The sequence below is a fragment of the Nicotiana tabacum genome, chromosome 20 (assembly GCF_000715075.1).
Source record: "Nicotiana tabacum cultivar K326 chromosome 20, ASM71507v2, whole genome shotgun sequence".
Taxonomy (NCBI): Eukaryota; Viridiplantae; Streptophyta; class Magnoliopsida; order Solanales; family Solanaceae; genus Nicotiana; species Nicotiana tabacum.
The window spans coordinates 70004967-70029479 of NC_134099.1; the positions used below are offsets into that span (position 1 = coordinate 70004967).

At 34.0% G+C, this 24513-nt stretch overlaps 1 protein-coding gene across 2 annotated transcripts; it reads right to left on the minus strand.

Annotated features, from left to right (window-relative positions):
• Positions 1–11120: 11120 nt before the first annotated feature.
• LOC107758937 (receptor-like protein kinase HERK 1) lies at positions 11121–13973 on the minus strand. 2 transcript variants are annotated; one of them, XM_016576786.2, is made up of 2 exons: positions 13823–13973; positions 11121–13170 (listed from the first exon to the last, which is right to left on the minus strand). In XM_016576786.2, exons 1-2 carry the CDS (start codon positions 13868–13870, stop codon positions 11272–11274), a joined length of 1947 nt encoding a protein of 648 aa, XP_016432272.1. In that variant the 5' UTR covers positions 13871–13973; the 3' UTR covers positions 11121–11271. The 2 variants fall into 2 exon arrangements, with proteins under 2 accessions (XP_016432272.1, XP_016432271.1); XM_016576785.2 differs by having other exon boundaries at positions 11121–13916.
• Positions 13974–24513: the final 10540 nt, after the last annotated feature.

Genomic DNA, 24513 nt, shown 5'->3' on the forward strand with positions numbered 1-24513 from the left:
GACCATAAAATATCTAAACGACCCACTAGGTGGGTGAATAGGTCCACAAATGTCCCCTTGTATACGTTCTAAAAACGCAGGGGACTCATCCCAACCTTTTGTTGGTGATGGTCTTATAATTAACTTGTCTTGATAACAAGAAGTGCAAGAAAATTCATTATTTAAAAGAATTTTAAAATTGTTTAATGGATGCCCATTTGAGTTTTCTATGATTCGTTTCATCATAATTGATCCAGGATGGCTCAATCGATCATGCCAAAGTACAAAAGTATTGGAAGCAGTAACCTTTTGGTTTAAGGTAGAATGTGCCTCAATTGCACTAATTTTTGTCCAATACAGGCCACAAGATAAAGATGGAAACTTCTCAATAATTCTTTTCTGGCCAGTGACATTCTTGGTAACGATGAGATATTCCATATTATTCTCATCTATTGTCTCAATATGAAATCCATTTCTGCGGATATCTTTAAAACTCAACAAGTTCCTCTTGGACTTGGAGGAGAACATTGCATTCTCTATGATAATTATTGTCCCCATAGGCAGAGTTATAGTAGCTCTTCCAGAGCCTTTAATTAGATTACTACTACCAGAAATTGTAGTAATATCTGCCTTACACATACTTAAATGAGAGAAATATTTCTTCTCTTTGAATATTGTATGTGTCGTACATGAATCAATTAAGCAAATATTTTTACAATTGAACTTTGATCCAAGTTTGCTTTGAAAGATATCCATATTTGCTTCCCGTAGTTTGACATACAAAAGAAGTATATGAATAAATATTAGTTTTTAGAGAAAAATGGAAAAGAAATAAAGTTAAACCAATAATTCAATATCAGCCTTTAATGCATTTTCTGGCAAATTCTAATTATTATACAAATAATTACGCAAAAAATAATACAAGTACACATATGACTAATACAACTACAATAAATTTATTTACATGTATAAATTATTTGCATTTTCCTACACATTGTATGAAAAATAATTGATCCGTGTAAGAAAAGAACATACTCATAAAAAAAATTGAGGGTGAAGTAACAAAAGTTGTTCCAGGTGCTTGTAAACTTTTTCTTAAAGAGAATTAAAGCAACGTAAAGGAAAGTTAAAATTGTTAAAAGATCACTGAGACTAGAATACTAATTAATAGGATATTACTCCTTGTTTGTGAAATTTATAAAATTTCGGAAATAAAAATACTCTTAGGAACTACATAAGAAGAATTATAAAGTGCAATAAAAATTACGAGATGTTTATTCATTACATACTACGAGTAGGAACGCATAAAAATTAAATTTCTCAATCATCTCTAACCACAGATCCATCACCGATCAAGTGGTTTATTTTTTCATCAGGGTGCTCAAAAAAATCTGCCACATCCAAGTGGGTGATGTCAAATTCATTGTCATAGAACAAGATTGGCTTCAGGGCCTTTATTCTTCAGAGATGCTTGATAAAGCTCAACCAAATGTTTTGGTATGCGACAAATTTTTGCCCAATGCCCTTTTCCACCGCAACGATAGCATTTAGTTTCTGAACCCTCTGCGTTTCGCTTCTCATCTTTCCCTTTCCATTTTTGGAAGTTATTTTTCGGTGGAGGATGATTAACACCAGGAAATTTTCTTCCTTGGATATGGCCACGACCACGAATATGACCACGACCTTTTCCACGATTAGCATAATGGGAATACACCTCATCCTCTTTAGGCAAGGGTGTAGATCCAGTGGGTCAATTTTCGTGATTTCTTATAAGCAATTCATTATTTCGTTCAGCCACAAGTAGAAGAGAAATCAACTGAGAGTACCTTGTGAAGCCTTTCTCTCGGTACTGCTGTTGCAAGACCATATTGGAGACATGAAATGTTGTAAACGTTTTTTCAAGCATATCATAGTTACTGATATTATCTCGACAGAGTTTCAATTTAGAAGTAATTCTAAATATAACAGAATTATATTCAGAAACAGACTTAAAGTCTTGGAGCCTAAGATGAAGCCCAATCATATCATGCTTGTGGAAGAGTGACCAACTTTAAGTTGTCATATCTTTCCTTTAAACTATTCCACAAAACAAGTGGATCTTTCACTGTGAGATATTCAATTTTCAACCCTTCATCAAGGTGATGGCGCAAGAAAATCAAGGCCTTAGCACAGTCTTGGGTAGATGCTTTATCTTTATCTTTAACTTTAATAGCGTCTCCAAGACCCATTGCATCTAAATGGATTTCAGTATCCAATACCCATGTCATATAGTTCTTGCCCGAAATTTCAAGGGCAACGAACTTTCTTTTCATAATATCAGACATAATTTAAAAAAATACAAATTTGAAAAAAATTATACCTTAATTTTCTCAAAGATCTTCTTTAGATGGTAGAGCCTCGTGCTGATAACGTGTTATAAAATATAACCCAAAATAACAATATAGAACAAGCAAAAACAAACTAAGAGATATAGAGAGAAAGAGAGGAAGAGGGATTCTTATTTCTTCTTCAATTATATGTATTTTCCTATCTATTACAAGGCCTTTATATAGGCATAAAAAGTGAAGAAAATATGTCATGGAATATGTCATTGAACATACAAAATATGTCATTGAATATGTCATTAAGCATTTGAGATGAAGATCACGGAAGAAGAGTAGACATCCACCATAATGTGATATTTATCTTAACAGTAATTACATACTTGCATGCGAAAATTATGAATTGTTTCATATTCTACTTAAAATTCTCTTATTTTCATTTTCTACGTGGTATTTAACAACTGTAAGAGTACACAAATTCAACGTGTACCATATATATTTCTTCCAAGTTTGTCACATTAGTAACTAGGAAAATTTGATGAACCAATTAGTTTTCTTGTCTCTGCATTAGTGAATAATCATAAGACAACGTTGACACTCAACTGAAGGATCAAACCAAAACAAAACGAAACAAGGCATCGTAGCGAGACTAGGGTTCTTCGAAGTTTCCTTTTACTAATACAATATAGTTCCAAATTAATAAGAACAAGACAAGCCTTTGTATGTTACAAGTGTCAAATTTCTTTTTCAGAAGGATGGGCGGCCAAGAATTCTTGTATTGTTTTGCTCTACTCAAGTTACTTAGAGCTACAAGAGAATAGCAACAAAGATCAACTAACTAGAGGGAGAAAAGACTGCTATTTCAGAGGTCAATAATCCATGATTTGGCAAAGATTCATGTTCTTAATGAAACATCATCTTCAATGGCCCTTAATTGATGAATTTTATATCTTATGTTCTTGTTTCTTTTTTTAATCTCCATTATCAGCACTCAGTGCTATTTATTACCTGGAGTTTGCTTCGTAATTTTAAAAATGGTTTTCGAAAATAAAAATTAATTTTAAAATCAACAACAAAAAAGTAACTGAAAAACTTCGGAGTTTAGTACAAATATCTTTTGATAGAATTATATGTTTTCTTAATTTCATACGATATGGTTTGATAATAAGTGTAAGTAATCAGTATTCAAAAATATTAACTCTTTATATATTTTTGTCTTACATATAAAAAAAATTGTCACGTTTTCCTTTTAAATTTTAGTCGAGTGCACAATAAACATGATATGGATAATGTTACAATTTTCTTATATATAATAGGAATTTTTACCTCCTATAGCAAAGGTTAACACCTTATTTATTTTAAATAAAAATCATTTAAAAAAATTATATTCTATAGATACCTTTTAAGGTTTATAGCAAAATATTTAATTTTGGTTACCTCCGTCGATATTCTCCATTGTATCGTCGATATTCTCCATTTTGGTTACCTCCGTCGATATTTTGGTTTAATTTCTCCTCCGTCGATATTCTCCATTGTAGTAGGAGAATTGTTAAAGTATAGTTGCACTCGCAAGATTAGAAGGACGGAATTAACTGATAGAATTCAAACTTTGGACTTCTTCCCACTTCTCCTGCAGCTTCTTATACTGATGAAAATGACTCATACCAGAGTTAGAGATCTGGGTTTTCATATCGCCCATGGAATGGCCGACAGCGTTCGTGACCCCGTTTGTAATTTTGATGCGTGGGAACAGTGAGATTCAGGGTTTTTGCTCGACGGCGGATTTGCCGGAAATTAGGGTTTGTTCTTGAACAAAGACGACGGAGTTTGGGGCTGAGCAACTTGATTTTATATTAATATATTTCAATGTATTTTCAACGTATCACGCTGTATTTTCATGTATTTCATTGTCTTTTTTTTCATAGTAATTCAATGTATCTCGTTGTATTCCATGTATTTCATTGTATTCGCTGTCTTTTTTTCTCATTGTATTTCAATGTATCCCGCTGTATTCTATGTATTTCATTGTATTCACTGTCTCGCTATATGCCATTAATGTATTCATAAGTTTTTTTTAATTAATATAATTTATGTATTCAGATGTATTATATAATTTCTCTGACGATTGCTATTTTTTTTGGAGTATTTTTCGGTTGAGAATCTTTTTTATAACTGAAAATACAAAATTTATGTGTTATAATTGAGTTTGTTGAGTTATATTAGGAGTCTATTATGTTAATTGATTCACTTTCCCTTTTAAAAACAGTGTAATCTCCTATTTCACGTCGTGAATACAGTCGAATACAATAATATGTACAGCTGTAATCCCATGTTTTACTCCATGAATACAGTCGAATACACTCGAATACAACAACTGATTAGCTGGACTTCCCTGATTCACGCCTATTTTTGCTACTGTATTCATGAATACAATAGCTTAAATACATTAAATACATTTTATAACCACATAAAAGGTATCTATAATGCGTAATATAGCAAATGGTATCTATAAATAGCTAATTACTACTAAAAGATAGTGCTTTATGAAAATTTTCCTATATAACATATAGTAGAAAAATAGAAAGAGTTGAAATTATTTATGTCATACTTTTAGGAAAACTTGAATAAAATGTTGGTTTTGGGGTTGGGGAAGCGGAGGGGGGAGGCACAAGAAATTATTTAAGTCATATTGTTACAAGAAACAATTACGTGAAACTACAGCTTGGTTCCGTTGTCAAAATGAGCCCATATTTTTAAGTTTTACACGACTCTTTGTACATAATTTGAAAGAAAGTTTTTACTCATTAAACTAACTATGGTATTTCTCTTTCCTTCTTTGTCACGATTCAAATCCACGTGATCGGCACCCAAAATACTACCAGATTCGAGTGAACCCAACCTTTAGATGCACCCTAACTATATGCATGAAAATCATTCTAACCGAGGAAGTTTTTTAAAATCATATATGTTTTCCATTTGTATCATGATATATTCTCCAATTAGAATCATGACACCTTTCATAATAAGAATGAAATCAAATAAGGTAAGTATCTCTTTATGTATGTCATGTATACTCTCATTACTACAACATCACAACTATATATGGAACCTCTATACTAAAAAAATAGAACTAAACACTTGGGACACTACCCAATTAAAAGAACATAAGAAACAACATGATATCTACCACAGAATGGAGGTGTTGCCTCACCATATACGTTAGGAACAAAGTCATCCTAGCTCTATCTACTTGACATATGTAATACCTTATTCTGAAATATGTAAAGTAAGCAGGACCCTAGAGAGAGCCTCCTGAGTGCTGAATACAAAAAAAAAAAAAAAGACCAAGACACACAAAAAAAAAACCATGAAAAAGAACCAAGGCACACACAAAAAAAACACGAGAGATTATTACTACTTAAAAAAAAGCTAAAAGACATGTTTTATGTTTTTCTATTTACTAATTCATTTGTATTTTTGTTTAGACTTTAATCTCTCGAGAAAACTATCTAGGAGATCTATCATCAGGAACAGTCCAAAAAAATTAATTTTTCATATTTTTGATTTTTTAAATCAAGCTACTAAACTAATACTAAAATACTACACTACTAATTCTACTAAATGAAGGCTAACTCAAATCAAGAAGCTAGCTAAAAATGAATATTATTACTAATTATCTAAAGAAATTTTTCTCACCTCACACTTAAAAGAGTGCAATATCTCCAATGCACCAATAAAGTCAAAAATAGCGAGGGTGGACAAAAAACTCCCTAAAAGACCAAAATCCAAAGCAATAGCAGCTGACAGGGTACTCAGACGTCTCCCAAGTATGATAATTGTGCCGGACAAACTTGAATCACTTTTTGCCTCCAAGTTGAACTTATGAATTGAACCCCAAATTTGGCTTCAACTTTTCGGGATGCTCCCGGTGTGGTGGGTTAAATCTAATTGGGCCATGTAACCAATATAGTATTCTGCACTTCTTGGCCTTTAATCGAGATATGTAATTCTTTCTCTCTGGCACAAAAAATTCCAGAATGTAAGCACCTTGTTTCTCGTCTGTTGGCTCCTCCAAAGATTTGGATGACTCGATTTCCATGTTATCATCTAAACACAATATTGAAAAATGTATGGAATGAGGACCAATGTGTCCCAACTCCAGAATTCCCTTGCTATTTATACCCTCATGTATACACACGGTAAAGTCTTCAAGTGCAACATTATCTACTTTTCACATGATTCTAATGTACTTTTCTCAATATTGGCATCATCAATAAAAATATTGTTGAATGGCTGCACCTCCACTTTTAGTTCCTCAATTTGGCTTATAAGTTCTTTTTCAGCTTCACACAACTCATAACTATTTTATTGGGCGTTTGACACAAAACCTTTTCAAATTGTCCCTAAAGTCATGAATAGCGGTATTGTCAAATTTGTTGATCTCTGGTACAAGCTCACATCTTTCTTCTATTAAATGTCACATCCCAATTGTAACTTTCTCATGTTTAACCTCAGAAATTTCTAATTTTTGAGCTTGTTCCATTAGCCAAGTTTGGCTCAAAATCTCCACTTCTTCAAAAAAATTCTCTTGCTGGAATGAATCCAAACTTTGGGTCCTGGTCTAAGGTCAGGTCTCTTTCGTGCCTTGCCAATTTTTCTTTCGTACTCCACTATTGTATTTTCAACATATTTACGTGCAACTTTATTTCTACTATGCTTTAAAATAGTCCTTCACATAAAGTAAACTAAGCTCAAACAATGTACAATTTATTATTAAAGCACCAAAATGTAAGGTAAGTAATGCAATAAAATATAAAATTATAGCCAAACATCAAGCTTCAAGCTCCATATAATGCTACGATGCTCCAAATTAATAAAATGCCTAAACGTTACAAATAATTCAATATCTACAATTAGATATCCTAAATACATCAAAACATAATCCAATATATTTATCAATATCCATTTAGGACTTGTAAGTTCGCTACAAACATCCTACAACTCAAATCGTCCAATAGGTTCACTCATTTACCTATTAAATTACATTCTTATCATATAATACTTATTTTAATTCATAAATGATACTACATCAACTACCCAGCATCACCAAGTTGTTATTCATTATCTTCCCCGATGAACCCTAGTTCATAGATACCCATTTCAAGAACTAGTATTATTTCTCAACCAAAAGGTGATTCCCACTTTAATACATTCATAAATTAAGTTATAAATTCTATTGGAATCATTAGAAACTCAAGCCAATCCCATTTGTATCAACACATCACTATTCGCCTCTTTTTTTCATCCAGATTACCATTTTCAAGATCCACTCCTAGTGTTCATACAATACTCTAATTCAAATTCAACTAAATTTCACAAAGTTGCTACTAATACTTCAACATATCATATATATAAAACAAGGTAAAAGGATTACCTCTTGGAGGAAGAATCTCACCTTTTCTCCTTTTGGTGTTCTTGAAGGATTTGGAAGAATCTAACAATTTACCATGGTTGAATCTTATTACTACTAGTGTTAATCAACATTGATACAAATCACTAAAAACTCATCTAAAAGAGTATTGATAAGAGATATGCTCTTCCTTAATTCGCTCTAAAATCCCAAAAACTTGCCCAAAACTTATGTTTCTTTCTCTCATTTTATCCAGATTGTAAAGGCCCCAGAGCAACCATGCCAACCGTTGGCCTGGTGCCTCCAACCCTCACCTTCCCATCCTTCTAGACTTGTAACGACCGGGCTAGTCATTGTATATTTGAATCTCATTCCCCTATTTGATACTTTTCATATGTTTGTAATTTGTTTTGTGACTCGCGGGGGGTAGTTGGTTTGGTTTGGGGAAGGTTTTGGAATAAATTGGAACACTTAGATCTATGGTTGGAAGCTTAAGTTGCAAGAGTTGAGCAAGGTCTGACTTTTGAGTAAACAATCTTGGATTTATATTTTGATGGTTCAAATAGATTCATATGGTGATTTTGGACTTAGGCGTATGTCCACATTCGGATTTGGAGGTTTCTAGGTTAATTTGGCTCTAATTGGCGAAACTTGGAAATTTAAATATTTGGAAAATTCATAAGTTTGACAGAGAGTTAACTTTGAGCTTGAGGTTATCATGTTCAGATTGTTGTTCTAGGAACTGGTATATGTCTGTTTTGTCATTCGAACTTGTGTATAAAGTTTGGATCCATTCCGCGTTGGTTAGTCTTGAATCGGACGTTTGGTTCGAAGTTGGAAGTTTATGAATTTAAGAGATTAATCTTAATCGACGGTTCATGGTGTTGAAATTAATTTAAGTGTTTTGAATATTTGGATATATTTGGGTGATGTATAAAGACTTGTTGATATGGTTGGATGGGGCCCGACAGCGCTCTGGTGTGTATCGGATTAGATTCAGACTATTTGGAAAATGATTGGCAGGCTGGTGCTGGTGCATCACACCTACGGAGATAAGGTGCGCAGGTGCGAATCACACATGCGAGAAAGGGGTGCGCAAATTCGAAGAGGAGCTTGGTTGGGTAGTCGTCGATTTTGTAACGGTTGGCCGCTTTTACGAGGGAAGGTCCTGCGGGGAAGGTTTGTAGATACGAAGGCCGATTTTGCGATGAAGTTCCACTGCGAGGTCTGGTCGGCGGAGCGAAGGGGATGATTGTCTTTTGACTGCACCTGGGGGCTCGCAAATGCGAGGTATTTACCGGCAGATGCAGAGATCGCTGGGCAGTTTATTATTTCGAAGGGTTAACTCATTTTTCATTATTCAGAGATTTGGATCTCGGCTACAGGCGACATTTTGAGGAATTTTCACCACACTTTGGAGGGTAAGTAAACTCTACTTGATTTTGATGTTAGATCTTGTTTCCTTATGGATTATTGACGAGCGCAAAATACAACAAAAATTATTGCTCACGATTCAAAGATAGTATAGTCTTTAGTTAATTACTATACATGAAAATTAATAATTGATTGAATGATTATCAATTATGATTAACTACTAAAAAGTTAAGCAGTTATCAATTGATCACGAAAGACAACAGCTGAGCAACAAGGAGATATCAATGAGAGAAATATGAGTAATTGACTAGATAGGTGCAAGATAATTGACTCGGGATTCAATTTTTAAATTACTTCACTCTATAATTATAACAACCAATCGGTCGTTTTGTATATTTGTGCCCTTTTTTTCCTTTTGATGCTTCACACATATGTGTTTATAGTTTTATGACTTACGGGGTTGATTGGGTTCGTACCAGAAAGATTTCGGGTTGATTTGGACCCTTTGATTCTTGGCTTAGAAGCCTAAGTTGCTTATGTTGACCAATGGTTGACTTTTGTGAAAACGACCCCGGAACAGTGTTTTGACGACTCCGATAGTTTTGTCGTGATTTTGGACGAGGGCGTATGCTCGGAATCGAATTCGAAAGTTTGTAGGTTGATTTATGTTGTTTTGCCGAAAATTGGCAATTTGGAGTTTAGAAATTTGATCGTAGGTTGACTTTTTATCTATCAGGTTCGGAATTTGATTTTGAGACTTGCAATAGGTCCGTTATGCTATGTAGAACTTGTGTGCAAAATTTGGTATCACTGGGAGTTGACTTGATAGGATTCAGACGATTAGTTGCAGTTCTAGTAATTGTTGAACTTTACTTTGAAACTCATGCGTTTTAGTGTTCGATTCGTAATTCCAAGATGTTATTTTTGTGTTTTGATCGTGCGAGCGTGTTCGTAAGATATTTTTAAACTTGTGTAGATGTTTGGTTTGGAGCCCTGAGGGTTCGGATGAGTTTCAGACGCGTTTTAGAATGGTTTGAGTAGAAAATGGGATTTTTGGTGTGCCGGTGCTCTATTATCGCAATTGCGAGCACCAGCCTCGCAATTGCGAAGATGACATGAGGTGGTCTGACGTCACAATTAAGACTTACCCCTTCGCAATTGCGAAGTCAGTAGGCCTAGGGCTTGGGTCGCATTTGCGTCCACTTGGTCGCTTTTGCGAAGTTGTCCAGTTACGCAATTGCGAAGCCTTTGTCGCAATTGCAACATTTGTTGAGGTTGTCAGGGTTCGCAAATGTGATCCCTAATCCGCAATTGCGAGGGTTCGCGCACTGTGTCGCAAATGCGATATCTACAGCTGGACATAATAGTTGGAAAGTCGGGATTTAGTATCATTTCTCGCATTTTAGAACTCTAGACTCGGTAGGAGGCGATTTGGAGAGTATTTTTATCTACAAACATTATGTAAGTGATTTTAATCAATTTTTAACTATATTTCATGAATATATGTTAGATTTAACATCAAATTTATGTGAATCAAAGAGGAAAAATTGGAAAATTTGTGAAGTTTTTAAAAAAATAAGAAATTGAATTTGAGAGTCGATTTGGACTCGAATTTTGAAACTAATTATATACATATATGGACTCGTGAAGTTATGGGTAGTCGGAATCTACCCTTGGACCCGTTTTAGAGAGCCCTTAATTTGATTTAAAAGACATTCCTTTTCATATTGGAATACAATGGACGCGGATAGAGCAGTCAATATAGATTATTCATATATTTGACCCCGATTAATTTGTGATTGAGGTGTAGTTGATTAATTGATTGGGAATTCCAAGATGAAAATGGAGGATAGAAATTAATGGCTTCTGATGATCAGGTCTATTTTGAAGGACTCCAAAAGGCTCATAACTGTTTTTATGATTTCATAAGCCTCTTTCTTTTAGACATGACATTCCAAGAGTGATTTAACACATCAAAAAAATATTCAAAACTATGTAGTAAATAAAAAATTATAGATCAAAAGACAGGTAAAAAGTATCCAGACGTGGAAGTGACTTTTTCTGTAAAATTTACCAATTCATAGAACAAACTATGACAAAAAAAAATTCAATCTTCGCATGATTAATGAACAAAAAGTGGAATAAAGTGAGAAGCTAAAGCACAATATATATACCATCTTCACTTGTTTATCTTCCTTCAGACTTAACCAATTGTGAGAAAACCTTGCTCATGGAAACTCCAGATAGATCCTCCAGATTTGACGCTTCAAACTGCTCAGCAGAAGCATTGGCATCAATACGACTGAAATCATTCACTTGAGGAGAGAGCTCTCCTATGAGAATTGTACTCTTTTCTTCAGGATCAACTTGAATAACAGCCTCTTGAAATTGAAGCGCGTACTCCAAGTTCCATAGAACATCACCCATTGAAGGCCTGTCGACGCCATAATCAGCCAAGCATTTCTCTGCTGTTTCTCCAAACTTCCTGAGGGAATCTGGTCTTATTTTTCCAGCAAGATTCCGATCTATGATTTGCTCCAGTTGTCCCTTCTTCTGCCACTTCATCGCCCATTCAGCTAAATTGACCATCTCCCTCGGAAGAGATGGATCAATGACATGCCTAGCACAAAGAACCTCAAACAGAACAACACCAAAAGAGTAAACATCACTTTTTTCCGTCAATTGTTGCCTTCTGAAATATTCAGGATCTAGGTACCCAAAGCTCCCTTTCACCGCAGTGCTAACATGGGTTTGATCGAGCTCAGGTCCTGCCTTAGAAAGTCCAAAATCAGCAACTTTTGCCATCAAATTCTCATCAAGCAATATGTTTGCGGATTTGACATCACGATGTATAACTGCTTGCGCATAGCCGGTATGAAGGTAGTGTAGACCTCTGGCAGCCCCAATGCATATCTCCAGCCTTTGTTTCCAGCTCATACTCGGCATATCTGAACCATACAAATGGCTCTTGAGGGTTCCATTTTCCATGTACTCATACACAAGAATCATCTCATTTTTTTCATCACAGTATCCAATCAACGAAACAAGATGACGATGGCGAAACTGAGAGAGCATCTCTATTTCAGTTTGGAACTCTCTAAGACCTTGTTGGGAGCTGGGATTACCCCTCTTAACAGCTACCTTTGTACCATCGTATAAAACACCCTTGAATACCTTTCCAAATCCACCTATCCCAATGACCAAACTCTCATCAAAGTTTTTGGTTGCTTCTTTCATGGCTGCAAAAGGTATGCGATAACTCAAGTTAGAAGCTGCACTCATGGTTGTCCCGTTCGAGTATTTGCTTCCCATAGTATGAGACGTGCCCCCGCCAATAGACAAAGGAATCCACATCTTTGACAAGCGAAGTTGCTCCTGCTTTCTTCTTCTGTGCATGCAAAACAAAACACCAACCATGAGCAAAGCAAGTGTTACACCTACGCTTACACCAATGATGACTCCGATATTGTTTTTCGAGCCCGAGCTTGTGGACGGAGGAACAGAGGCCATATCAGCAAGGCTGCCCCGAGTATTATTCAACTTCAACAGTTCCAATCCATTTAGAAAGGCATCTGGATAAGCACTCTTTGAAGATGGGCCGATACTAATGCTAAGGTTGTTGCTATTAGCTGGTGGTGTAACAAAATCCATGTAATATGCAGTGGCCAATCTGCCTTGAACTTTAGAACTCAGATCAAAATCAGAAGCCGCATTCGAGGAATCAACATAAACATTAAACAACAGCTGATTAGCAGCTGTACTCACTATGTCGCACAAGTGTAAGCGAATGAAATACTGGAAACCTCTGTCCACATTGAAAGCCCATGTCACATTAAAATTAGCAATGGCATCATTACCAGAAGCATCCACATTCATCTTAGTGCACGTACCATACACAGTCGGTGGTGCAATATCTGATGTTGCTCCACCGGGAGTGTACTTTACAGATCCAATCTTTGACAAGGACTTGGCAAAATCTGGCTGTATTAAGTAACTTTTATCAGGAACCCAACTTCGCCATAGCGTATCGTTTTCAAACGACACAGCGGGCCCGCCCATGTTAACTCTAGCAACTGTTTCTAAAGCCTGTGCATACATATCATTGAATACCCCGGGTGGATCAAAGGTGGATGCGTCATCAGTTATAAGGCTATCGGGTACAGAGACAATTTCCAAGGCATTTATATAGGCAATTGAATCAGCCAAAGGAGAGAATATGATTTCAAGATCACTCGTCGTTACATTCAAAGAAAATTCTTTAAAGGAAACATATTTAGGACTAAAATTGCCAAGGAGAACAATCTGTTGTGTGGAAACAGAGAAAGTTGCTGAGCTCAAATCATAAGTTTTGTACTCAAATGGGTAAAAGTAAAGACGGATCCAGTGCCTTCCAGTTTTAGTAATGGGGAATTTATAGCTGGATGTTGAAGTAAAGATTCTAGCTGTTTGATATAGAGGTGAATCATTAGCCTTTGTAATTGAGTTTGAAGGGGTATCAGCTAATATATTTTGAGCAGTTGAAAGAAATTTTGAAGCTGATTTATCAGAGACAAAAACCCTATTACCAACATTAGTATCTTTAGTGGATCCACAGTCTATTAAGTAATTATCTGATGGATTAAACCCAGACACACACAAAAATCCCAACACCAATATAAACAAACTCCAAGAATTCATCATTTAATCTTACACAAGATATAGAAATTCAATAATTGCAACAGAGGAAGAAAGATTGCACCTTTTTGATTAAATATGCTCCAAGACTGAGAAAGAGAGACACCAACATTTGAAATGAAGGCAAATTACAAGACACATTCTTGAGGAAAGGATGTTTCTTTTTGCATAACAGCACAAATCTAGCAAAGCACAGGCAAATGCCAACTCAGATGCAGAACTACTTAAAGAGGATTTTTAAAATAATAAAAACAAACCTTTTCTTTTCTCAAGAAGACAAAAGGGTAATGTATATTTGTATATTTTATGTGTAAATATCAGATAGTTTTAGGGGATTAACCTTTGTAGGTGAATTATTCCTGTGGTAATTAACTGGGGTTGTTTGGTAGGATGCATTAGCTTTGGTATTATAGTAATTTTTAATTCATGTATTACTAATACACCTTATTCAACATTATTCTTATACGCCCTACCATACGTCTCGTAAGAACGGTCGAAGGGGTAGCCCTTTTATTAACGGTTGAAAAAGGACTAAAGATGTTAGTAACAGATGGTATATATTCATGACAGCAAGAAAAAAAGAAAATATATTCATGACAGTAAAATGGGGTTTGTATATATAGCAGGCGTTTTTTAGACATAAAAATTGAAATTTTTGAAGGAAAAAAAAAGTAGTTTTTGGAGTTAAGTTGAAAAATGGTATTTGGAATATGAAATTATATTTGGACATGCATTTCACTCGAAAAAATATTGCAGTTTTGTGAGTGGAGAAACAAAAAATTCTAAAAATTTTGAAAAAAGTGATCAACACTATTTTTTTTATTTTTGAAAAGCTCATTTTCGAAAAATTTATAAAAACTTGTAAAATTTTATGGACAAACACTTTTTTTTTTTAAATAATAGAAAAAAATATCTATGTACAAATGGGTCCTTAATCAGGAGATAGAGGAGCAAGCTCAACCAGTGGAGCATTAGAGCAATTCCCGATAACTTCCAAGAAAAAAGAAGGAATAAGTAATGCACGTTTATTTGATGCAAAACATTGTTAGAACTAAAAGAAATTGAATAATGCTGTTTTTTTTTCCCAACAAACTTTGATTGAGAAGTCTGCTCGTGAAGGCAATCAATCTCAAGTCTTTCATGTAAGTTGTTCACTCAACCAAGTCAAGCATCCCCTGTAGGCAATAATGCTAGTTTATTTCTGACAAACTATAGAAAAAAATGTAGTAGGTGTATTAAACCAATGAATGAAAATAGTTTGTCTTTTATATAAATTTTACTATTATCAAAAGAGTCATGGCTTTACTCGAACTCAGTATTTTAATATATAATGTATATTTTAATCAGAATTTCAAAAGTTTATTAAGTTCAAATTATAAAGGTCCGCCCTACTAAGTTGTTTAATTTAAGTTAGAACTTAAAAATGAATCGTGAGGCTAGCAATCTTTATAGCAGTTAATTTAAGATTTTTTTTTTTTCCTAATTTTTTAAAAGATTCATATATTTGACTCTCATCTTATCAAAATTAAAGCACGGTTAACTGATTGATTCATGATTTATTTTATTTTTTTGACTTCTGATTAATCATGATCTCATCTTGTTTTCCGTGTTTTATCTATTATCCTATAGATTTTCAGTCATAAAATATTTTATCCTTTTTTTAAAGAAATTGAGAAAAACTTGTGCATTTCAATTTAAAAATGACAATATCTTTAATTAGGAATATTTCTTGCCTATACTTAATCGATCTTGAACTCTTTCTCTCTTTCATTTGGTAACTTTAGAAAACTCAGGCCAATAAATCCAACTTAAGTTGAAGAAAATCTTAAATTTTCTCTTTATTTAGGGTATATTTGAAAAGCGAATTGGTGTAATTACTACAGTCTAGTAATTACACAGTTGTATAATTATGACAACCTGTTTGTTTGTCATAATGTAATTACAGTGTAATTACAAATTTATTGTTTGGTTGCACAAGTGTAATTATACAATTAGATTAAATTTTAAATGAAGTAATTATAAAAATTTAATAGTTAATATAATAAATATATGCCTATAAATCATTTTTATAAGTATAAATAATATTATATTTGGTATTTAAGATGTATTTTTCGTGAATATATATTAATTAGTAATAATAAATTTATAACTAATATTGTAAAAATAATTTATATATATATTCTAAATTAATAATATTTAGTTTAGTTACTTACAAAAATTAAAAATATACGTTTTGTAAGAACATCATGGAATGCATGTTTGATAAAATATATTAATATTTATAAATATAATGTCATAACATTATTCAAATGTTTGACAAAACTAATCTATCAATTCTAACTAGTAAATGAGCAACATGTAATGTGAGCCAATACTACTAAAACAAGTAAATTAGAACTATGAATATAACACAATTTCAAAATCTAAAAAAAAATAGTTTAATATATGTAATTCCCTCATAATAATAGTAAGTCCCACTACAACTTAAGATTAGGAAACATAATAAGTTTATAACCACATTTAACAACGAAAATCTAATTTAATTGAATCACTCATTGTATGCCAAGTTTGTTAATGATTCATTATTTCTAATATTAGGAGATGTAGTTTCAAAAATAGAATAATAAAATAAATAAGAAATAAAATATAAGAAATTACATGGAATCATAAGAAGTAAAGGTAGATAAATAAAAGATAAATAATGTACAAAGAAAAATATTTTTTAAAAATTTTAAAAAAATAAAAACAGAAAATTCATCGATAAGTTTTCTTCTCTTTTCCACATCAGGAACTGTTGATTTTTTCGAAGATTTCTCATCTTGACCTTGTTTCATAGGGTCATTGCGTATTTTTGTTCTCCTTTCGGCTTCAGTGGTTGCTGATGAACTTGCAAATACTAATTCCTCTTGAGTGATATGAAATCGAAAGATGGCCCATCGAAATTGAGTGCTTTATTTGGTGTACCTCCTGTAACCCTTCGGAGTTGTTGAATCAGCCATTGAAGAGGAAATTTAAAGTTTTCTGCTGAAAACCTAACAATGGTGAATATTTAAAAAAATAAGTGAAGATAAAAAGAAGAAGCTTTAACCGGCCAAAAACCCAAAAACTTTAACACTTACCACAATTTTTTGGAGCAAAAAAGTTAAAAATTGAGAGAGACAATGGCATTGTGAGAGAATCGTGGTTCAACGACGGGGAAGACAAACTTGCTGTGAGAAAGAGATCGTGGAGAGAGAAATAAGATATATTGTGCGGTGATTTTGGGAGGGAGTAACTGAATGAATGAGAGAGAAAAATATTATACAACATATTTAATGCATTAACGGTAGTGTATACCATAAATACATATTTTTCTATAAAAAATAAAAGGTAGCTATAGAAATAATATTTTAAAAGGATTTTGATTTATAATAAATAAGGTGTAAACCTTTGCTATAAGAGGTAAAATTTCTTTTAATGATTTCATATTCTTTATTGGAGAGAATATTATGATCCAAGCCCATGTCATGTATTGTTCACTTTGATCCAATAGACTTTACGGGTTTGTCCCTTGGGCTACACTATCATCTAGCCCAAACGTGTGCGTATCATGTGAACTTGTGACATGCCTTATAAAGCTTTTCACTTTCCTCTCTAATTTCGATGTGGGATTCGCCTAAGGTGACATATGTACCTCTTCTTTAGAAGCTTGCCAGCCTAGAATCCTACTAGTCATGCTTAACCCGCCTCATCAGTCCGCCCTTCGTCATGGGCATCACATTCTCCTCCCTTGGGACTCAACATCATCGCTGAGTTTGCCTCACTATCATACTGAAGGAGATTGGGCTCTGATACCACATTTGTCATGACTTAAGCCCATGATACGTATTGTCCACTTTGGCCTAACAGACCACACGAGTTTGCCTCTTGGGCTACGCCATCATCTAAGCCAAAAGCACGAGTATATAAACTTGTGTTATGTCTTATAAAGCTCTTTACTTTTCTCTTCCATTCTGATGTGAGATTCACCTACAGAGACATATGTACCCCTTCTTCAGAAGCTTGCCCGCCTAGAAGCCTGTCAGTCATGTTTGATCTGCCCCTTATCAGTCCATCATCCGTCATGGGCATCAAATAAAAATAACATTTGTCTAAAACAGAACACCGAATATTATTTATTTTTTTGGGATCAACTGGTCTATTGTTAAGAATAGAAAAAAAAATAAGTAAAGGTTGATCGATATTTTTTTACAAACAATTCTTTGATCGATAACACATATAATCAATTCTTCCAAAATTTAAGCCAAATTCTAATCCAAAAGCAGGTCTATCAATAATTTCTTTTTCTTTTGTTATCTTCTTATTTTATGGGATTTCAGAAGACCCGGAATATATATATATATATATATATATATATATATATATATATATATATATATATATATATATATATATCGAATATAGCTTATATATTATACATGATTAAAAAATAACAAAAAAAACGAATATAAAGAAATTTAGGACACATGCAGTAGATGATCAATCCAAAACATCAATGTCAAATAGAGAAAATATTTGATTATCTAAATACCTAACAATGAAACTCTTTCTGCTCCAATTTATCTGGTAGTAATTTTTTAGTTCGTTTGGTAGCTCTAAAATTAGAAATAATTTAATGGTAACTCAAAATTTCATTTTATCACACAAATATTACATGAAATCTTATTACTATGGGATTCAATATTTTTTATTTTTAAATTCGTATCTTCAAACTTGTCACATAAATTGAAACAATGAAATAGTAGTAATTTTATTTCGAGGATAACTGTAAGGTGTAGTAGTATCTGCTGCTGTGAACATAACGGATCAAAATGTTGCTAGATCTAACAAGCTCATATAAACACGCTATTTGTTGCATCATTTAATTAGGAAGACAAAAAAAAAAGTCAGCTATTCCAGCGGCTAAGTAAATAATTTACCTTATAATAATTGTTGTTTAATTTTCTCTTTCCCATTTGCTGAGGATTCTAATACTTGTGTAAATTCAAAACTCCAGGACACTATTATGGAGTTTCATTTTATTAAGTTCAAACTCCATAAAAAAATTCTGAAGTATTGGATGATATAATGTTGAGATTGATGATATGAAATCTTTCAATGTCTAACAGTTCCTTGTTTTTGTACAAACATTGAGTTTCAAAAAAGATTTTGATAATCTTTTCATTATCATGTTGAAGAAGAACTACGGAGAAGAAGCATTGAAGATAACTCTAGGGCTGCGTTGCAGTTTCAACTTCTACAAGAGAAATTTCCTGGAGAAAGAGGAGAAGAAGAAGCACTTTTGTGGGAGCCGAAACTCAAAATAGTGCCATTTTTGGCACAAAATACGTTTCTATGGTTAAAAAAAAGTTACATTTCTACGTAAAACGCAGTATTACTTTAACGAAAAGTTAGCCGTTAAAGTTAAACGCAGTATTATACTGTGTTTTATTAAAAAAAAAAAATTATAGGAAAACGCATTACAATACTGCGTTTTCCTTAAACGCATTATTGTACTGCGTTTTCCTTAAACGCAGTATTGTACTGCGTTTCCCTATAAAAAAATATAGGGCCCCTATATTATACTGCGTTTAATTAAATCCCTATATTTTATTATAGAAAAATGCATTATAATATTGCGTTTAAGGAAAACGCAGTATTGTAATGCGTTTTCCTATAATAAAATATAGGGCCCCTTCTTCTTCCCCACGATCACGACAGAACCTCCATTTTTAAAAAAAACAATTTTTAAAAAAGCAATCCCCACCACTGCTGGTCCCCTCTCCCTCCGAATTAAAAAAAAATCTTGGGCCCCACCCGTCACACAAAAAGCGAAGAGTGTAGGTTCCGCATACAACACAAGCCTTGGATTCCTTCTTTCGGGGTTCAAAAATTCGATTTGGATCTATTTCAAAAAACTGTAATCGAGGTATTTTGATTTTGTTTATGTCGAAACTCGTAGAGCATATGCATATTTGTTTTGTTGAATGTGTTTTCACGTTGATTTGTGTTATGTTTGTGTTTAAATTTGTATGTTATTTTAACCTAGATTGAATTATTAGCCGTGGGACAAAAAATAGTTAAAACTTGATAAATAATTTTTATTGTTAATGTTATGTTTTTATTTGCTTAAATAATAAATAAATATTATTTATTTAGTTTGTCGTTCATATGTATGTTATGTTTGTTGTTTTTATATGTAATAGTGACCTTTTAGCGTAGTAAAATATAGAGCCTTATGGCGTAGTAAAATATAGAGCCTTTTAGCGTAGTAAACCCCGATTCAATCTGTTTGGTCACCTCCTCGAGCATCTTTATAATCTCGGGGTTAGGCCCCGATTCATGTTCGTTTTACACTTTACAAAATTAATTATTTAATTTATAAAAATAAACTTACAAAACTAACAAATAATATATGTTGTCAAATTAACTCAAATATCGAGTCTGAAACCCATAGATAATTACTCAGTCCAATTCAATAATTAAATATTTAATTTATTAAACTAACAAAATTTTAAACTTATTGAAATTGACGCACATAATAATTAAAGATAACTTTGTAACGACCCGACTTGTCGTTTTAAGAATTAACGCCTCGTTCAACGACTTAAGATCTCGACCAACTTCGTAATATGTATTATGACTCGCATGTGAGGTCGAGTTTGGTTTTCGGAAGATTCGGAGTTAATATAAAGAATATTTTGAGGCTTAAGTTGGAAAAAGTCAACCGGATGTTGACTTATGTGTTAGAGGGTTCGGATGTGAGTTCTGATGGTTCGGTTAGGTTCGGAAGGTGATTTGTGACTTAGGAGAGTGATCGGAAGTGGTTTTGGAGGTACGGTATAGAATTAGGCTTGAATTGGCGAAGTTAGTATTTTGGCAAATTCCGGTTGATAGGTGAGATTTTGATCCGAGGGTCGGAATGGAATTCCGAGAGTTTCTGTAGCTTCATTATGTCATTTTGGACTTGTCTGCAAAACTTAAGGTCATTCGGACTAGTTTTCATGTGTTTCGGCATCGGTTGTGAAATTTGAAAATTAAATAAGTTCTTATGCTTGAATCCATGCATAATTGGTGATTTTGATGATATGTGATGTGATTTGAGGCCTCGACTAAGTCCGTGATGTGTTTTTAGACTTGTTGGTACTTTTGGTTGAGGTCCCGGGGGCCTCGGGTGTGTTTCGGGTGAGTTTTGAGCGAGTACGGACACCCCGGAACTTAGAAAATGGAGAGGGCAGCAGTGGCGGCGCGGACCGCGCTCCTTCTCGCGCTGGCGCGCGGCCGCGCAGGGGAAGAATCTGCAGGTCACTGGTCCTACTTAGGAAGCTCATATCTTTTGATCCACAAGGAATTTTGAGGTGATTCAAAAATAAAAGTTGTAGCCCTTCGTGTCTAGTTTCCAGAAAGGTAAAATATTGCACTTTGGATATCTGTAGAGAAAGTTATGGCCAAACTACTAAAGCCTGTCCCTGCAGAGCAAGGTCTGCGCGTCCGCGGACGTTTCTGCGAGGACCCTGCTGATTTTGCACGGACCGCGGTCATTTTTGTGTGGTCAGCGGTGTCGGAATCCGAGGGGTACTCTATAAATACGAGGTTTTGGATTTTTATTTGATATTTTGACCTAGAGAGCTCGGATTTTGGCGATTTTTCGAAGGTTTTTCAAGAAATTGGTCGGGGTAAGTGATTCTAACTTAGATTTAGTTAGAGTACATGAATCTATCACTGAATTCATCATTTAATTCGTGATTTGAGATGGAATTTGGGAAGAAAATTGTGGAACCTTTCAAAAATGTAAAATGATGATTTGAAGGACCAAATGGTATCGGAATTGGATAATTTTGGTATGGTTGGACTCGTGGTTGAATGGGTGTTCATATTTTGCTACTTTTGTCGGATTCTGAGATGTGGGCCCCACGGGTAATTTTGAGTTAAATTTCGGATTTTAATGGAAAATGTAGAAATTCATATGTAATTAATTCTTATAATTTTTATTGACTGAATCGAATTGTTTATGACTAGATTTGAGAATTTCGGGCACGAATTCGCGAGGCAAAGGCTTGAGTTGGTCGTGGAAGTTCGAGGTAAGTGTTTGGTCTACCCTAGCTTAAGGGAATATGAGTTGAGTATATTTGCTACTTGTTATGTGATGTGTCCGACATATAAGCATGGTGACGAGTATCTATACGTTGGGGGTCGAACATGCCCGTGAGTCTTGTATTATAATTGTTGTGACTCCGTTGTAGTTTATTGCGCTTCATGTGTTATTATTATTATTGTTCCCTTGTTGGAATGTTTGTTTTGATAGTATTGTTCCCTTGTTGGGATGTTTGTTTTGATAAGTATTGTTCCCTTGTTGGGATGGTTGTTTTGATAGTATTGTTCCCTTGCCGGGAAAGTTAATGAAGTAATTGTGGTTCTTGAACTTCGAGGAGCAATGACTCAAGTTATAATACGAATTGTGAAAGTTTATGAGATAATTGCATACTTTGGAGCATTGGCTCAAGTGTTAGAGTGAGTTATGAAATGAAAGTGAAAGAAAGAGAAAGAGGCATCGATTGTTCTATTGCCGGGAAATTTATATTATTAATGTTGTCCCCTTGCCAGGATCTAAATTGTTTACTTATTGTTCCCTTGCCGGGATTCTTATTTTAACCTTGTCTATTCCCACGCTCCATTGTTTGTGGTTGCTGCTTGGGTGAGGAAGAGTGATAAAGCACGAAGGGTGATGCCGTGTATTGTTGTTTGTGAGGAAAGAGTGTAAAGCATGAAGGGTCATTCCGTGCCATGATATAAATGTTAATGCACGAAGGGTCATTCCGTGCCATGATATAAATGTTAATGCACGAAGGGTCATTCCGTGCCATGATATAAATGTTAATGCACGAAGGGTCATTCCGTGCCATGATATAAATGTTAATGCACGAAGGATCATTCCGTGCCATCATTATGTGAGGTAAAGCACGAAGGAAAATGCCGTGTACTTTATATGATTGATTTGGTGAGAACGAGAGTAAAAGCACGAAGGATGATGTCGTGCAACTGTTGTTTTCCTACTCACTGTTGATGTGTTTACTTGTTATTAATAATTCAAGTGTATTAACTAGTTAGGTCCCTTTACTGTTGTAACCCATTGTGTTCGAATCCATAGTGTTTGCGATACCTCGCCTTATTTATTTGTTTGTGTTCAAATCTCCAAATTTCAAAAAAAAAATTGTCACATTTTTAACTCAATTGATTTCTCGTATTAAAGGTACTAATTCATTCGATATTGTACAGTAATTGAAAAGGGTATTTTCTTTATCAAATGATTTCAGAAATAAATAAATAATAACGTCATCTTTTCTTGTTGATTTCCTAATTGCGTTGGGAGATGTACTCTACTTTATGTTAAGTGGACGAGGCTCCTTGAACATTCTTAATTGTATTGGGTTATGGAACCTATGAGCTGAGTAACATGAGAATATTGTTGTGCAATGTGAGATAGAAATATGTGGGCACAAGGTGCCGGGGAAAATATTATGATTTTATTTAATGGCACGTGAGCTGTCCGTGAGGTTGTGACATAAATGTGGGCACGAGATGCTGTGAAATTTCGAAAGTGGGCTGAGACCTATATTATTTATGATTATAATATGAGGTGTCACAAGGTGACCTTTACTCGAAAGAATTATATTCGAAAGATGCTTATATGAAAGATATCTATTTGAAGGAAATATATTCAAAATATATTTAATGAAAAATATATTATCTTAGAGATTATTACTTGAAGGATTTATAAGCGAAAGATTTATATTTGAAGGACTTGATTAATTGATTGCACTTGTATTTGTTATTTGTTGAGAAGCAATTTTGGTGTTCTTGTTGCCAGTTATTTATATCATTGGTTGATCATCGTTGCCATTATTATTATTTGCTTCATATTATTTTGTACGCTATAAACTGCACAGGTTTATGTGAGTGTCTAGTCCTAGCCTTGTCACTACTTCGCCGAGGTAGGCTAGACACTTACCAGCACATGAGGTCGGTTGTGCTGATACTACACTTCTGTACATTTTTGTGTACAGATCCATGCCTTTAATCGACGGTAGCTATTCATTGCGGTGAAGACTTAAGGTAAACCTGCTATAGCATTCGCAGTCCTCAAAGCCACCTTCAATTGTACTTATTTCCATTTGTTCCCTTTGCTTCGGAATAGTGATGTAATCATATTGTATAACTACTCTTAGAAAGGCTTGTGACTTGTACTACCGGTTTTGGGAATTGCATTTTGTTCAGAGTAATTTAATTTAAAGTTAGTGAATACCCATATTATTACGGTAAATGTTAGGCTTACCTAGTTTAGAAACTAGGTGCCATCACGACTTCTTTTGAGGGATTTTTGGGTCGTGACAAACTTGGTGCTACTGGGCCTCAAATATCGAGCCTGGAACTCATAGATAATTACTAATTAAAGATAGTTTGGTGCGATCGGGCCTCAAATATCGAGCCTGGAACCCGCAGATAATTACTCAGTCCAATAAAAAAATAATTATTTAATTTATTAAACTAACAAAATTCTAAAAATATTGAAAATGACACACATAATAATTAAGGATAACATGGTGCAACCGGGCCTCAAATATCGAGCCTGGAACCCATAGATAATTACTCAGTCCAATTAAATAATTAATTATCTAATTTATTAAACTAACAAAATTCTAAAAATGTTGAAATTGACACACAAAATAATTAATGATA